Consider the following 15,488-nt stretch of genomic DNA (forward strand, 5'->3'; position numbering starts at 1 on the left):
CTGGGTCTGTTCAGCCTGGGCAAAAGAAGACTGGGGAGGGGACGTCTGATTCATGTTGATTAATACCTAAAGGGAGCTGGGAGGCAAGTGGATGAGGCCAGGCTCTTCTCGGTGGTGTGTCGCAGTAGGACGAGGAGCGGAGGCCCAAAACTTGAACATAGGAAGTTCCATACAAGCGTGTAGAAGAACTTTTTACGGTAAGGGTGACGGAGAACTGGAACAGGTTGCCCAGACAGGTTCTGGAGTCTCCTTCTATGGAGATATCCAAGATGTGCCTGGATGCCTACCTGTGCGACCTACTGTAGGGAACCTGCTTTAGCAGGGGGGTTGGACTCAATGATCTCTTGAGGTCCCTTCCAAGCCCTGCAATTCTGTGATTCTGTGATATCAAGAGCTAATCTCAGGGTGGTCTACAGCTTCCTCACAAAGGGAAATAGGGAAGAAGACACTGACCGCTTCTCTCTGGTGACCAGCGATGGGACCTGAGGGAACTGCATGAAGCATCAATGGGGGAAATTCAGAATGGATATTAGGAAAAGGTTCTTCACTGAGAGAGAGGGTGGTCACTCTTCTGGGAGCTGGCATGAGCTGTCAGCTCCGGGATTTTCCTTCAGGAGATCACACATTGTCAGGGCTTCCCTCAGGCTGCCGGGAACAGCACGTGCAGCAGCAACGGTCACAACCTGCGTGGCTCACGCAGCCCCAAGAGTAGAGGCCTTGCACAGAGATCTGGTCAAACTAGAGGGCAATCACCAAACATAGGAAATTTAACAAGAGGAACTGTGGGAATACAAGAAAAACTGCTCAGAGCAGAAGCTGTGGAGCAAGATAAACAGCAAGCAACCACGGGATTCTGCACCTGGGACAGGGCAATCCTGCGCAGATACTGAAGGAAGAGATGTAGCACTACTGACTAAAGTAAATGAGGCATTAGGCTGTGCAGAAATGTAGCTTTCCCCTCATTGCTAGATGCCGCCCAAGAAGCACCACCTAGAACTGGATGAATGGATGAACGAAGGAGGGAGAGAAGCCGGGCCCAGAAAATTAGATTGGTCAGAAAGGACAATTAGAGTTGGAAATGTGTGCGGACGGGGTCATGGCAACACGTAAAAACTACGGGATTGAAAGTAACGAGGTTCCTCCGAGGAGACGCTCAGCTTGAGCTGTAAATCTCAAGACCTGCAAATAAATGAGGATGAAGGACAGTCAATCTGATCTGTGGAAAGCAGAAGTCGGGGCTTGAACCAGACTATGTTGGAGGTGGCAGCAGCGTGATTCCTCCAACGCAAGGTGGCAGGAGGGCAGCTGCTGCCGCAGTTTCCAGAGACCCAGGTGGGACCCCGTAGGTGATGGCCGTCAGACCCTCTCGCCACCAGACGTCCGGCTGCCAGCAGTGGGTGAGCTCACTGGGACTTTGCGGACGGGAGGTGCAAACCGGCGAGTCTTACATTGCCACTACTAAGTTCAGGTATGGAAGCACACTAACAATGGGAAAAACGCCTGGTGTAGGCAAGGGGATGTCCTTAGGCAAGGTACTGGAAAACTGAAAGAAAATAGGTGAAACTGCAGATCTGTTGATAAAAATGGAAGCACATGACACTAGACTTGGCAGGTTTGTGAGAGGGTCTACCTCTCTGTGTTTGTATTTCAGCATTCATCCTTTGTACTAGAGAGGCTTTATCCGCATGGCTTGCTGAACTGCAGCACGTTTCACATGCGTGGGTAACCTGTGCAATAGCGTCCTGGATCCAGACCACGTTTCAATATCACATCTCGTCCTCGGTGGCCCGAGGTGTCATGGGCACTCCGAGCTGGAAAGCATTCCCTCTCGGGGTTGTCGAGGCACTATAAAAGTTTGCCAAGCAAAGTTGTGGGTGCCCTGTCCCTGGACGCATTCAAGGCCAGGCTAGAGGGAGCTCTGGGCAGGCTGACTCAGCGGGTGGTATCCCTGCCCACGGCAGCGGGGTTGGAGGTAAAAGCTCTTTGACGTCCCTTCCTACCCCAGCCGTTCCATGATTCCGTGTTTCTATGATGTAAGCACCGGCCCCAGCAGCCCTGGTGCAGCGCATCAGGAGAGGGGTGGGGAGCCTCCACCCGAGGTTCCACCCGGCTTCACGGGGCCGTGAGGTCACAATGCGCAGAGCTGTGATGTCACAAGGCCCAGCTGTGATGCTGTCCCATGACACAGGCATAGCTCCGTGCCTGCCCCACCTGCATCACTTGCTGTGGCTGCAGCGGTGGTGGTGGCAGCATGGCACGAGTGTGGGGGGCCACGGCCCCTGCCCGCCTTGTCGTGCTCCTCCTACTGATGGCCCTGCGTTCCTGCGAGGTTTGTGCTGCTCCGCTTCGAGCACAGGCAGCAGGTGAGTGGGCAGAGACGGGGCCAAAACTGAAGTTGGGCCGTCGCCACGGCCCTACACCACCCCTCCCTGGGGCTACCTTCCATGGTGGACGTTAGGCAAAGGGTGACGGGCAGCACCGCAGGAGCCAAGCAAGAGCCCGTGGCAGCGCTGTTCCCCAGGGCTGGCTCCAGCCGTGCCGGGCCACGGCTCTGCCGCTTGCTGGCTGGAGCACAGCCTTCATCCTGGGTGATGTCCTGGGGGAGGGCTCTGAAGATGTGTGCTGGGAAAAGCCTGAGCATTTCTGCTCCAGCCTCGTGGTGCTCCCCATAGACGAATCCCAGTTCCCAACACAGAGCCCCGAGCCACAGCCCAGAGGAAGACACAGGTGTGTTTTCCTCCGGTGCTTCGGCGTGACCTTCCTTTGTGTACACCAGAGGCATCCCAGTAAGCAAGTCCCGAGGGGCTGCTGCTTCTTCCATGCGGTCCGTAAGGGTTGTTGCACGTGGCATGGAGAGCGCATTAGGCAAGCTGCCAGGTGGCAGCCAAGAGGTCCTCCCGGCCGCTCTGCAACCGTGAAATCGTGACCTGAGTCTTTCTCCCGCCCCACTACCTGACCCAGCTCCAGTTTCTAAGGGAGAAGAAGACCACAACATCCCCAGCAATGGGAACTTCTCTAATCACTTCTTCTTGATTCTAGATGCTGACATTGGTGGTGAATCGACCAATTCTGCTGGTGGCCTGAATCCAGGTTTTGTGCCTTGGGATCAACCCAGAGGTAGGTTCTGAGTGCCTGTTTTCGTGAAGGCAGAAAAATCTGTGCCCCACTAGCATACAATTTTATTTCAGGTCCTCTCAAGGTCTTCCTAACCTGCTTGTAGCTTGGAGGTCTTGCACAGATCAGTCATGAGTATTTTCTTACTGGGAGAGCTGCCACATTTCAGTGGGAAGGTTACCCCTGCCTCTCTTCAGCTGAGAGAAGCCAGACCTTCTTATCTGGGCCATGTCGTTCCCTGACCCGCCACCCCACCCTGCAGCTCACTGAGGAAAAAGAAGGGCCCGACATGCAGAGGAAGCTCTGCTCTGCTCACTTGTGTCTGATCTCACTTGTCCCTGCAGGCCCTCAAGGTCAACTGGCAGAGTGGAATCTGCTCCCTGAGCCTGGGGTGGAGTCCAGAGGTAAGTCCCCTGTCTTCATTTCCTTGATATTTGTTCATACTTGGTGGAGATAGCTCAGCAAGCTTTCAGCTCTTCACTGGCCAGCGTGAAAATGCTGGTTGAAATGCATGGTGTCCACTGATTCTTGGGTGCTGCGTGCTCCCGGTGCTGCCTTTGTCTCTCTGACTCAGAGGTCTCCCCGTAAGAAAGCCTCAAGGGGGGCTGAATATTGTTCCGTGAGGCCTCTGAGGGCTCTTGCCCATGGCCTGGAGAAAGCATTTTGAAAGCTGCTGAATGCCAGCCAGCAGGTCACCTGGCCCCTCTGCAACCTGGGACCTTTTGTCCTGCATCTGGCTCGCGTGTCACTACCTTGTAGTGCCCCTTGTAGTCACTGTAGGTTACTAAGGAAGAGAGAGGTGGCCACGTGCAATGGGAACGTTTCTCATCTGCCCTTGATGACAGCTGTGTCCGTAGGCAGTGGCTTGTCGAAGCCTCGGCTCAAGCTGTTCGAAGAGACTCAGGGCAATCCCACAGTTCAGTCACTGGAAGGAAATAGGTCTTCCCCTTCCCATCCCCATTCCCTTTCCCTGGGCAGTTCCACACATGGTTATGTTTTAATAGCACGGCGCCACTGCAGGCACCCAGCAATTGTTTTCAAGGTGCTCCTGCCTTGAAGAGAGAGAAGAGGGTTGTAAAGTAGTCCCCTGTCACTCCCATCTGAAGAAGTATGTGGACAGGTTTGACAACAACTGCTGTGTCCTGTGTGTCTTTACAGATGTGAACGGTGGAGAATGGGATCCAGCTTCCCAGCTGGGTTCCAGGGCAGACGGTCTGGCGGATCGCATGGGTATGTCATGGCTTTTTACTTCCTTTGAGAGCTGCCAGCTCAAAGCTCTAATGTCAGCCAGGCACGTCTGAAGGCATGAGAATCCAGACGTGCCTTTGCGTGCCCTGCCATTGCGTGATTCCCCGATACCACCTGCCCCTCAGTGATGCCGTTATGCAGTTGTAATATGTAGATTGCAGTGTATGATGGAAAGTTCTTGTGGTTCTTTGGTTGCAGACGTGCCTCCACAGAGGGCACTGCCAGATCCTCGACTGGCGTCCCGCTGGCATCCCAGAGGTGGGTAGTCTGCCTTCATTGACTTCACCAGAAAGAGCACTCACATCAGAAATCGGTTTGCCTGAAATTTATCTTGAAACTTTCCGTGAAGGTCCTGAGAGATGGAATGAGGAACTGAAGACAGGAAAATATTCCCCTGTCCTGAAGGAAATGAAGGAGGATTTGGAGAAGGCAGTCCCTGGTGCGTATATTTCCATCTGTTCACCAAAAGACTTGGGAAGCTGAGGTTCTATGTATATTCGTGGGCAAACTGTAGCATGCACAGCAGGAAGGGATGGATCAGAGCCTTGCTGTGGTGCTGCTCCTGCGTCTGAACCGGCTGCAGTTTTTTCCCATTCCCTCTGAAAGAAGGCATTTAGCATCATCTTGCAGCTTGTCAAAAGCGCACAGCGTGCACTGTGAACAACAAACTCACCTGCAACGTGCCAGTCTCCCAGCAGGCCAGGTTTTGCTGTCCATGCAACAGAACTGGAAAGCGTGTAGCATTTTTTTTTTTTTTTCAATGAATGACACTTTCAGACTGGTGACGAGGCGCACCGCAAAAAGCCCAGACTTTGTTTCAAAATTTTCTTGCTGTATCTTCAGAAGTAGTGCCTCCTGAAGATACCATCTTCCTGATGAGGAGCAGTTACTTACAATGCCATGCTCCTGCCTTCTTTCGAAAGAGGCAGATGGAGAGCCTGTGCAGATGAGGAAGGCAGCAGTCTCGCGCTGCCCATCTCTCGGAAAGAAACAGAGAACACGCAAGCAACTGGTCACGCAGTTAAAGGTCACTCACAGAGCTCTGTGGCTGTGGCTGCATGTTGTACAACTCCCACTGCACCCAGTTCCCAGGGACTTGTCCCATGAGGCACAAGGCATAACAGAAGCCTAGAGTGGGATCCCTCCTGTGAACCGAGGCCCGGGGGGATTCACTGGCCCACACAGATGGGGCACTGGCATTGAGGGATCCTTCTGTTCCTTCTCATGGATAGGTCGCCGAAAGGGAGGAGCATTCTGGTTTTAGTTTTCTTTCCAAATGAATTGTGACTTCATAGCGGCTTTGCAGAAGGGAAGGGAGGTTGTGGGTCAGGCTGAGTGATGTACGTGAAGTGCCGTGCCTTGCAAAGCTGTCTTTGCCGGCCACTTCAGCCCTCAGCTGCTCCCAGTGCCTTCTGCAGAGCTGGCAGCCATGGTGCAGTTGAGTTTAGAGCTGGCCTGAGCTCCAGGGGGACCCAGTTCCTCTGGGTAGCTCCACACAGTGTTAGATTTGTACAATTGTGGTTCCCCACGTGGGCACCCAGGATCTGTTTCCAGGCTGCTCCTGTGTGGAAGGGAGAGAACAGCGTCATGAAGGCATCTCCTGTTTTAGCTGCATGCTCTGTCATTCTGATGGGCAGAACGTCTAAGTAGAGTCGCTCTGTCCTGTGCTTGCTTGCAGGTGTGACTGGAAGTGAAGGTCATCCAGCTTCCCCTCTGAGTCCCAGGACCGAAACTCTGGCAGATCACACGGGTATGCCATGGCTTTTTAGTTCCTTTGAGAGCTGCCAGCCCACAGGCCAAATGTCGGCCAGGTCTCTCGGCAGGTGTGAGAGCGGAGTCCTGCGCGTGTCTGCCCTTCCCTTGCACCATCCCCTGGTATGCTGCACTGTGCTCCACAGTGATGCCGTTGCGTAGGGAAACTTTTCATGGGTCCTGGGCTGCAGAAGTGCCCCCAGGGAGGGCCTTGCTGTGTCCTCGGCACAGGAGATGTAACTTCATGCGTTCTGTTCAGGTCCAAAAAGAGGAAAGGATACATCTAGAAGAGGGCATTACACCTGGTGGTCATCCCCTGTCCTAAGGAAACCCGTGATGAAAATAGGGAAGGCTGAGCGTGGCGGGACTAAAGCGACTGACCAGGAGACTGTGCAGAAGGAGCCGCTGCAGAAGGGCAGCAGTGACACACAGCCAGTCTCTGACCAAAAACCTCAGGCAGAAGAAGCAGCTGGTTTGCCAGGTAATTTCAGTCCCATGGTCATCCGGTGTCACCAACCAGAATCACTGTGTGCCACCAGGCTCTTCCTGCCTGCCCTTGCACACCAGGCCAGCAGCCAAACCTGAGCGTGTTACTGCAGAGCACATGCTACAAAGGAGCCCGAGGGCGATGAGCCCTGCGTGGAAGGAGCCTGCAGGAGTGTTTCTCCACTGGGCTGGGTCCAGCTGTGCCTTGTGCTGGCTGGAGGCCGACCTTCAGCCTGGGGGATGTCCTGGGGGAGAGCTCAGGACATGCGTGCTGGGGAAAGTGTGAGGGTTTCTGCTCTGCAGCGCTCCCCACGGACAAAGCCCAGCCCCCAGGGCAGAGCCCCGGCCCTCAGCCCAGAGGAATGGATGGGCAGTGCCGGTGCAGCCTCTCCCTACCCAACGGGAAGTGGAAGCAACCCTTCTTGTCCTCTGGTGCTTATACACCAGAGACGGAGGTACCCGCTGATGAAAAAGGAAATCTCTCGGTTCCATGGAGCGCACTGGGAGATCATCTGCATTGCAGATGACAGTAACCTGCGGCACTGTCTGGGTTCTTCCAGGGGTGGATGCTGGGAAAATCACGAAGGCTGCCGTTGGCAAAGAGCTAAAAAAGCGCCACATGCTAGTGATTGCTGTGGTCCCAGCCGTGCTGCTGTCCGTGCTGACGCTGGCCTGTATTCCTATGCTATGGATGCTATGGAAAAAATATCGGTGAGTTGACTTTTCCCCAAGGCACTGTATCGCTGCATTTGGCTACAAAGTGTTTGTGGTGACAGGATCCTGATGGCCAAATCAGCTGCTGGCAGTACACTGCCAGGATTTATGTTGCAAGGCCTTTCAAGCATCCCCTCGCTTCCTATCAGTGAGCAGTGCTTTCTGAAACTCATTCCCACAGGGCACGCAAGAGAGAACGGGCAGCTGCAGGACAAGCTCATCCTGACAGCGACTGGGAGAGCGATCGGAATGGAGGCAAAGGCGGAGCGGAGCTGGGGGAGGCTGGAAAGGAGGATGCACTCGACCAAGGAAACAACTCCTCCACCCCATTCTCCTGGGCCTTTGAAGAAGAATTTGCCCAGCTGTGCAGCAGAATCAGCACGGACCCCTCCCTTCAGCCCACATGTCCCAGCAGCTCTCCCACGGACAACATCTCAGAATTCCGTTGATACCAACAGCCCTTAGGATTCTCCTGAGCCATCCAGTGCCCCTGTTACCGGTGCTGAGGGCTCAGGTTCATTGAAAATTCCATCTTTGACACCAATAAAAACATCCTATTCCAAAGCTGCTGCTGTGACCATTGCCATTGGGTTCTAGCATAGGGCTGGGGCCAGCACTTGGTGCAAGGGAAGCAGTCGGAGAGCCGCACGCCAGGGAGGGCCTCCTTGGGCCCAGCCTCAGCTTGCTTGTCTAACTGGACGGTCACCCAAGCTCCCAGCAGAGCAGGGAATGCTGGGGAGGCTTGGTACGTGAAGAGGCATCCTTGAGCTCCTCTTCAGAGCTATGCCCTGAATGAGGGCACACAGGGAGGCAGGGAAGGAGGCCTCCAGCACTTGGAAGGAAGGGCCTTCCAGCACTGAGCACATCCAGGAGAACCAACATGGCAGCAGAGGCTGGCGGTACAATGAAGCTGTACCGTGAGGCTGCAGCAAATGCAACGGTACAGAGAAACTGCACAGGGTAATTGTTGATGCCTTCCGGAGAGCAGGCGACAGCAGTGCTGTCCAGCTGGACAGTGAGGGCAGTGAGTGCAGCTGGAGTGCTGAGAGAATGCCTGAGAGAGCGCACTTTGGGGTCGGCTCCCCACAGCTGAGCAGACGCAGGGTTGCGGCCTGCGGCACCTGCAGCAGCCGCCTCCTGTGCCTTCCCCGTGCTCACAGGAAGGCCGGAGCCGGGAAGGATTCTGCAGCTGGGGCAGGACAACGCCGGCTATATGTACGGACTGGGGGAAGAGGGGCTGCGGAAGAGCTCTGTGGAAAGGGACCTGGGGCTTCTGGTTGGTGACAGGTTGAACGTGGGTCAACTGCACGCCCTGGTCAAGCAGGCGGTAATACAGGCCGACTGCATCCTGTTGGGCAAAAGGCACGGCACTGCTGGCTGATCAAGAGAAGAAATTATCTTGCTCTGCCCTGTGCTGGGCGGCCTCAGCTCAACTCCCGTGTGCAGTTTTGGGTGCCACAATATAGCAAAGACTGAAAAGTTGGGGGAGGGAGTGCCCAGAGGAGGGCATCAAAGATGGTGGAAGTCTAGAGGGCAATACGTGTGAGGTCACTTGGTTTGTTCTGCTTAGAGAACAGGATATCTGCAGAGAAGGACCTGGGGGTTCTGGTGGACAGCAGGCTGGCCCTGAGCCAGCAGCGTGCCCTTGGGCCAAGAAGGCCAATGGTATCCTGGGGCACATCAAAAAGAGCGTGACCAGCAGGCCAAGGGAGGTGATCCGCTCCCTCTGCTCTGCTCTGCTCTGCTCTGCTCAGCTGAGGCCACATCTAGAATACCGTGTCCAGTTCTGGGCTCCCCAGATCAAAAAAGGCAGGGATCTCCTAGAAGGAGTCTGGCAGAGGGCCACAAAGATGATGAAGGACCTGGAGCACATCCCTGATGAGGAAAGGCTGACCAAGCTGGGTCTGTTCAGACTGGGCAAAAGAAGACTGGGGAGGGGACGTCTGATTCATGTTGATTAATACCTAAAGGGAGCTGGGAGGCAAGTGGATGAGGCCAGGCTCTTCTCGGTGGTGTGTCGCAGTAGGACGAGGAGCGGAGGCCCAAAACTTGAACATAGGAAGTTCCATACAAGCGTGTGGAAGAACTTTTTACGGTAAGGGTGACGGAGAACTGGAACAGGTTGCCCAGACAGGTTCTGGAGTCTCCTTCTATGGAGATATCCAAGATGTGCCTGGATGCCTACCTGTGCGACCTACTGTAGGGAACCTGCTTTAGCAGGGGGGTTGGACTCAATGATCTCTTGAGGTCCCTTCCAAGCCCTGCAATTCTGTGATTCTGTGATATCAAGAGCTAATCTCAGGGTGGTCTACAGCTTCCTCACAAAGGGAAATAGGGAAGAAGACACTGACCGCTTCTCTCTGGTGACCAGCGATGGGACCTGAGGGAACTGCATGAAGCATCAATGGGGGAAATTCAGAATGGATATTAGGAAAAGGTTCTTCACTGAGAGAGAGGGTGGTCACTCTTCTGGGAGCTGGCATGAGCTGTCAGCTCCGGGATTTTCCTTCAGGAGATCACACATTGTCAGGGCTTCCCTCAGGCTGCCGGGAACAGCACGTGCAGCAGCAACGGTCACAACCTGCGTGGCTCACGCAGCCCCAAGAGTAGAGGCCTTGCACAGAGATCTGGTCAAACTAGAGGGCAATCACCAAACATAGGAAATTTAACAAGAGGAACTGTGGGAATACAAGAAAAACTGCTCAGAGCAGAAGCTGTGGAGCAAGATAAACAGCAAGCAACCACGGGATTCTGCACCTGGGACAGGGCAATCCTGCGCAGATACTGAAGGAAGAGATGTAGCACTACTGACTAAAGTAAATGAGGCATTAGGCTGTGCAGAAATGTAGCTTTCCCCTCATTGCTAGATGCCGCCCAAGAAGCACCGCCTAGAACTGGATGAATGGATGAACGAAGGAGGGAGAGAAGCCGGGCCCAGAAAATTAGATTGGTCAGAAAGGACAATTAGAGTTGGAAATGTGTGCGGACGGGGTCATGGCAACACGTAAAAACTACGGGATTGAAAGTAACGAGGTTCCTCCGAGGAGACGCTCAGCTTGAGCTGTAAATCTCAAGACCTGCAAATAAATGAGGATGAAGGACAGTCAATCTGATCTGTGGAAAGCAGAAGTCGGGGCTTGAACCAGACTATGTTGGAGGTGGCAGCAGCGTGATTCCTCCAACGCAAGGTGGCAGGAGGGCAGCTGCTGCCGCAGTTTCCAGAGACCCAGGTGGGACCCCGTAGGTGATGGCCGTCAGACCCTCTCGCCACCAGACGTCCGGCTGCCAGCAGTGGGTGAGCTCACTGGGACTTTGCGGACGGGAGGTGCAAACCGGCGAGTCTTACATTGCCACTACTAAGTTCAGGTATGGAAGCACACTAACAATGGGAAAAACGCCTGGTGTAGGCAAGGGGATGTCCTTAGGCAAGGTACTGGAAAACTGAAAGAAAATAGGTGAAACTGCAGATCTGTTGATAAAAATGGAAGCACATGACACTAGACTTGGCAGGTTTGTGAGAGGGTCTACCTCTCTGTGTTTGTATTTCAGCATTCATCCTTTGTACTAGAGAGGCTTTATCCGCATGGCTTGCTGAACTGCAGCACGTTTCACATGCGTGGGTAACCTGTGCAATAGCGTCCTGGATCCAGACCACGTTTCAATATCACATCTCGTCCTCGGTGGCCCGAGGTGTCATGGGCACTCCGAGCTGGAAAGCATTCCCTCTCGGGGTTGTCGAGGCACTATAAAAGTTTGCCAAGCAAAGTTGTGGGTGCCCTGTCCCTGGACGCGTTCAAGGCCAGGCTAGAGGGAGCTCTGGGCAGGCTGACTCAGCGGGTGGTATCCCTGCCCACGGCAGCGGGGTTGGAGGTAAAAGCTCTTTGACGTCCCTTCCTACTCCAGCCGTTCCATGATTCCGTGTTTCTATGATGTAAGCACCGGCCCCAGCAGCCCTGGTGCAGCGCATCAGGAGAGGGGTGGGGAGCCTCCACCCGAGGTTCCACCCGGCTTCACGGGGCCGTGAGGTCACAATGCGCAGAGCTGTGATGTCACAAGGCCCAGCTGTGATGCTGTCCCATGACACAGGCATAGCTCCGTGCCTGCCCCACCTGCATCACTTGCTGTGGCTGCAGCGGTGGTGGTGGCAGCATGGCACGAGTGTGGGGGGCCACGGCCCCTGCCCGCCTTGTCGTGCTCCTCCTACTGATGGCCCTGCGTTCCTGCGAGGTTTGTGCTGCTCCGCTTCGAGCACAGGCAGCAGGTGAGTGGGCAGAGACGGGGCCAAAACTGAAGTTGGGCCGTCGCCACGGCCCTACACCACCCCTCCCTGGGGCTACCTTCCATGGTGGACGTTAGGCAAAGGGTGACGGGCAGCACCGCAGGAGCCAAGCAAGAGCCCGTGGCAGCGCTGTTCCCCAGGGCTGGCTCCAGCCGTGCCGGGCCACGGCTCTGCCGCTTGCTGGCTGGAGCACAGCCTTCATCCTGGGTGATGTCCTGGGGGAGGGCTCTGAAGATGTGTGCTGGGAAAAGCCTGAGCATTTCTGCTCCAGCCTCGTGGTGCTCCCCATAGACGAATCCCAGTTCCCAACACAGAGCCCCGAGCCACAGCCCAGAGGAAGACACAGGTGTGTTTTCCTCCGGTGCTTCGGCGTGACCTTCCTTTGTGTACACCAGAGGCATCCCAGTAAGCAAGTCCCGAGGGGCTGCTGCTTCTTCCATGCGGTCCGTAAGGGTTGTTGCACGTGGCATGGAGAGCGCATTAGGCAAGCTGCCAGGTGGCAGCCAAGAGGTCCTCCCGGCCGCTCTGCAACCGTGAAATCGTGACCTGAGTCTTTCTCCCGCCCCACTACCTGACCCAGCTCCAGTTTCTAAGGGAGAAGAAGACCACAACATCCCCAGCAATGGGAACTTCTCTAATCACTTCTTCTTGATTCTAGATGCTGACATTGGTGGTGAATCGACCAATTCTGCTGGTGGCCTGAATCCAGGTTTTGTGCCTTGGGATCAACCCAGAGGTAGGTTCTGAGTGCCTGTTTTCGTGAAGGCAGAAAAATCTGTGCCCCACTAGCATACAATTTTATTTCAGGTCCTCTCAAGGTCTTCCTAACCTGCTTGTAGCTTGGAGGTCTTGCACAGATCAGTCATGAGTATTTTCTTACTGGGAGAGCTGCCACATTTCAGTGGGAAGGTTACCCCTGCCTCTCTTCAGCTGAGAGAAGCCAGACCTTCTTATCTGGGCCATGTCGTTCCCTGACCCGCCACCCCACCCTGCAGCTCACTGAGGAAAAAGAAGGGCCCGACATGCAGAGGAAGCTCTGCTCTGCTCACTTGTGTCTGATCTCACTTGTCCCTGCAGGCCCTCAAGGTCAACTGGCAGAGTGGAATCTGCTCCCTGAGCCTGGGGTGGAGTCCAGAGGTAAGTCCCCTGTCTTCATTTCCTTGATATTTGTTCATACTTGGTGGAGATAGCTCAGCAAGCTTTCAGCTCTTCACTGGCCAGCGTGAAAATGCTGGTTGAAATGCATGGTGTCCACTGATTCTTGGGTGCTGCGTGCTCCCGGTGCTGCCTTTGTCTCTCTGACTCAGAGGTCTCCCCGTAAGAAAGCCTCAAGGGGGGCTGAATATTGTTCCGTGAGGCCTCTGAGGGCTCTTGCCCATGGCCTGGAGAAAGCATTTTGAAAGCTGCTGAATGCCAGCCAGCAGGTCACCTGGCCCCTCTGCAACCTGGGACCTTTTGTCCTGCATCTGGCTCGCGTGTCACTACCTTGTAGTGCCCCTTGTAGTCACTGTAGGTTACTAAGGAAGAGAGAGGTGGCCACGTGCAATGGGAACGTTTCTCATCTGCCCTTGATGACAGCTGTGTCCGTAGGCAGTGGCTTGTCGAAGCCTCGGCTCAAGCTGTTCGAAGAGACTCAGGGCAATCCCACAGTTCAGTCACTGGAAGGAAATAGGTCTTCCCCTTCCCATCCCCATTCCCTTTCCCTGGGCAGTTCCACACATGGTTATGTTTTAATAGCACGGCGCCACTGCAGGCACCCAGCAATTGTTTTCAAGGTGCTCCTGCCTTGAAGAGAGAGAAGAGGGTTGTAAAGTAGTCCCCTGTCACTCCCATCTGAAGAAGTATGTGGACAGGTTTGACAACAACTGCTGTGTCCTGTGTGTCTTTACAGATGTGAACGGTGGAGAATGGGATCCAGCTTCCCAGCTGGGTTCCAGGGCAGACGGTCTGGCGGATCGCATGGGTATGTCATGGCTTTTTACTTCCTTTGAGAGCTGCCAGCTCAAAGCTCTAATGTCAGCCAGGCACGTCTGAAGGCATGAGAATCCAGACGTGCCTTTGCGTGCCCTGCCATTGCGTGATTCCCCGATACCACCTGCCCCTCAGTGATGCCGTTATGCAGTTGTAATATGTAGATTGCAGTGTATGATGGAAAGTTCTTGTGGTTCTTTGGTTGCAGACGTGCCTCCACAGAGGGCACTGCCAGATCCTCGACTGGCGTCCCGCTGGCATCCCAGAGGTGGGTAGTCTGCCTTCATTGACTTCACCAGAAAGAGCACTCACATCAGAAATCGGTTTGCCTGAAATTTATCTTGAAACTTTCCGTGAAGGTCCTGAGAGATGGAATGAGGAACTGAAGACAGGAAAATATTCCCCTGTCCTGAAGGAAATGAAGGAGGATTTGGAGAAGGCAGTCCCTGGTGCGTATATTTCCATCTGTTCACCAAAAGACTTGGGAAGCTGAGGTTCTATGTATATTCGTGGGCAAACTGTAGCATGCACAGCAGGAAGGGATGGATCAGAGCCTTGCTGTGGTGCTGCTCCTGCGTCTGAACCGGCTGCAGTTTTTTCCCATTCCCTCTGAAAGAAGGCATTTAGCATCATCTTGCAGCTTGTCAAAAGCGCACAGCGTGCACTGTGAACAACAAACTCACCTGCAACGTGCCAGTCTCCCAGCAGGCCAGGTTTTGCTGTCCATGCAACAGAACTGGAAAGCGTGTAGCATTTTTTTTTTTTTTTCAATGAATGACACTTTCAGACTGGTGACGAGGCGCACCGCAAAAAGCCCAGACTTTGTTTCAAAATTTTCTTGCTGTATCTTCAGAAGTAGTGCCTCCTGAAGATACCATCTTCCTGATGAGGAGCAGTTACTTACAATGCCATGCTCCTGCCTTCTTTCGAAAGAGGCAGATGGAGAGCCTGTGCAGATGAGGAAGGCAGCAGTCTCGCGCTGCCCATCTCTCGGAAAGAAACAGAGAACACGCAAGCAACTGGTCACGCAGTTAAAGGTCACTCACAGAGCTCTGTGGCTGTGGCTGCATGTTGTACAACTCCCACTGCACCCAGTTCCCAGGGACTTGTCCCATGAGGCACAAGGCATAACAGAAGCCTAGAGTGGGATCCCTCCTGTGAACCGAGGCCCGGGGGGATTCACTGGCCCACACAGATGGGGCACTGGCATTGAGGGATCCTTCTGTTCCTTCTCATGGATAGGTCGCCGAAAGGGAGGAGCATTCTGGTTTTAGTTTTCTTTCCAAATGAATTGTGACTTCATAGCGGCTTTGCAGAAGGGAAGGGAGGTTGTGGGTCAGGCTGAGTGATGTACGTGAAGTGCCGTGCCTTGCAAAGCTGTCTTTGCCGGCCACTTCAGCCCTCAGCTGCTCCCAGTGCCTTCTGCAGAGCTGGCAGCCATGGTGCAGTTGAGTTTAGAGCTGGCCTGAGCTCCAGGGGGACCCAGTTCCTCTGGGTAGCTCCACACAGTGTTAGATTTGTACAATTGTGGTTCCCCACGTGGGCACCCAGGATCTGTTTCCAGGCTGCTCCTGTGTGGAAGGGAGAGAACAGCGTCATGAAGGCATCTCCTGTTTTAGCTGCATGCTCTGTCATTCTGATGGGCAGAACGTCTAAGTAGAGTCGCTCTGTCCTGTGCTTGCTTGCAGGTGTGACTGGAAGTGAAGGTCATCCAGCTTCCCCTCTGAGTCCCAGGACCGAAACTCTGGCAGATCACACGGGTATGCCATGGCTTTTTAGTTCCTTTGAGAGCTGCCAGCCCACAGGCCAAATGTCGGCCAGGTCTCTCGGCAGGTGTGAGAGCGGAGTCCTGCGCGTGTCTGCCCTTCCCTTGCACCATCCCCTGGTATGCTGCACTGTGCTCCACAGTGATGCCGTTGCGTAG

The 15,488-nt window shown here is 54.5% G+C and overlaps 2 protein-coding genes across 2 annotated transcripts; both read left to right on the plus strand.

Annotated features, from left to right (window-relative positions):
* Window positions 1-2,170: 2,170 nt before the first annotated feature.
* LOC149915712 (uncharacterized) lies at window positions 2,171-6,459 on the plus strand. The gene is made up of 7 exons (XM_090151495.1): window positions 2,171-2,363; window positions 3,040-3,117; window positions 3,459-3,518; window positions 4,273-4,344; window positions 4,561-4,620; window positions 4,712-4,801; window positions 6,041-6,459. The coding sequence occupies exons 1-7, from the start codon at window positions 2,252-2,254 to the stop codon at window positions 6,274-6,276; spliced, it is 708 nt and encodes a 235-aa protein (XP_090007621.1). The 5' UTR covers window positions 2,171-2,251; the 3' UTR covers window positions 6,277-6,459.
* A 4,923-nt stretch (window positions 6,460-11,382) lies between these two features.
* LOC149915713 (uncharacterized) lies at window positions 11,383-15,488 on the plus strand. The gene is made up of 7 exons (XM_090151779.1): window positions 11,383-11,575; window positions 12,252-12,329; window positions 12,671-12,730; window positions 13,485-13,556; window positions 13,773-13,832; window positions 13,924-14,013; window positions 15,253-15,488. Exons 1-7 carry the CDS (start codon window positions 11,464-11,466, stop codon window positions 15,486-15,488), a joined length of 708 nt encoding a protein of 235 aa, XP_090007905.1. The 5' UTR covers window positions 11,383-11,463.

The sequence above is a fragment of the Phasianus colchicus genome, chromosome 16, assembly GCF_987193195.1.
Source record: "Phasianus colchicus chromosome 16, bPhaCol1.hap1.1, whole genome shotgun sequence".
Taxonomy (NCBI): domain Eukaryota; kingdom Metazoa; phylum Chordata; class Aves; order Galliformes; family Phasianidae; genus Phasianus; species Phasianus colchicus.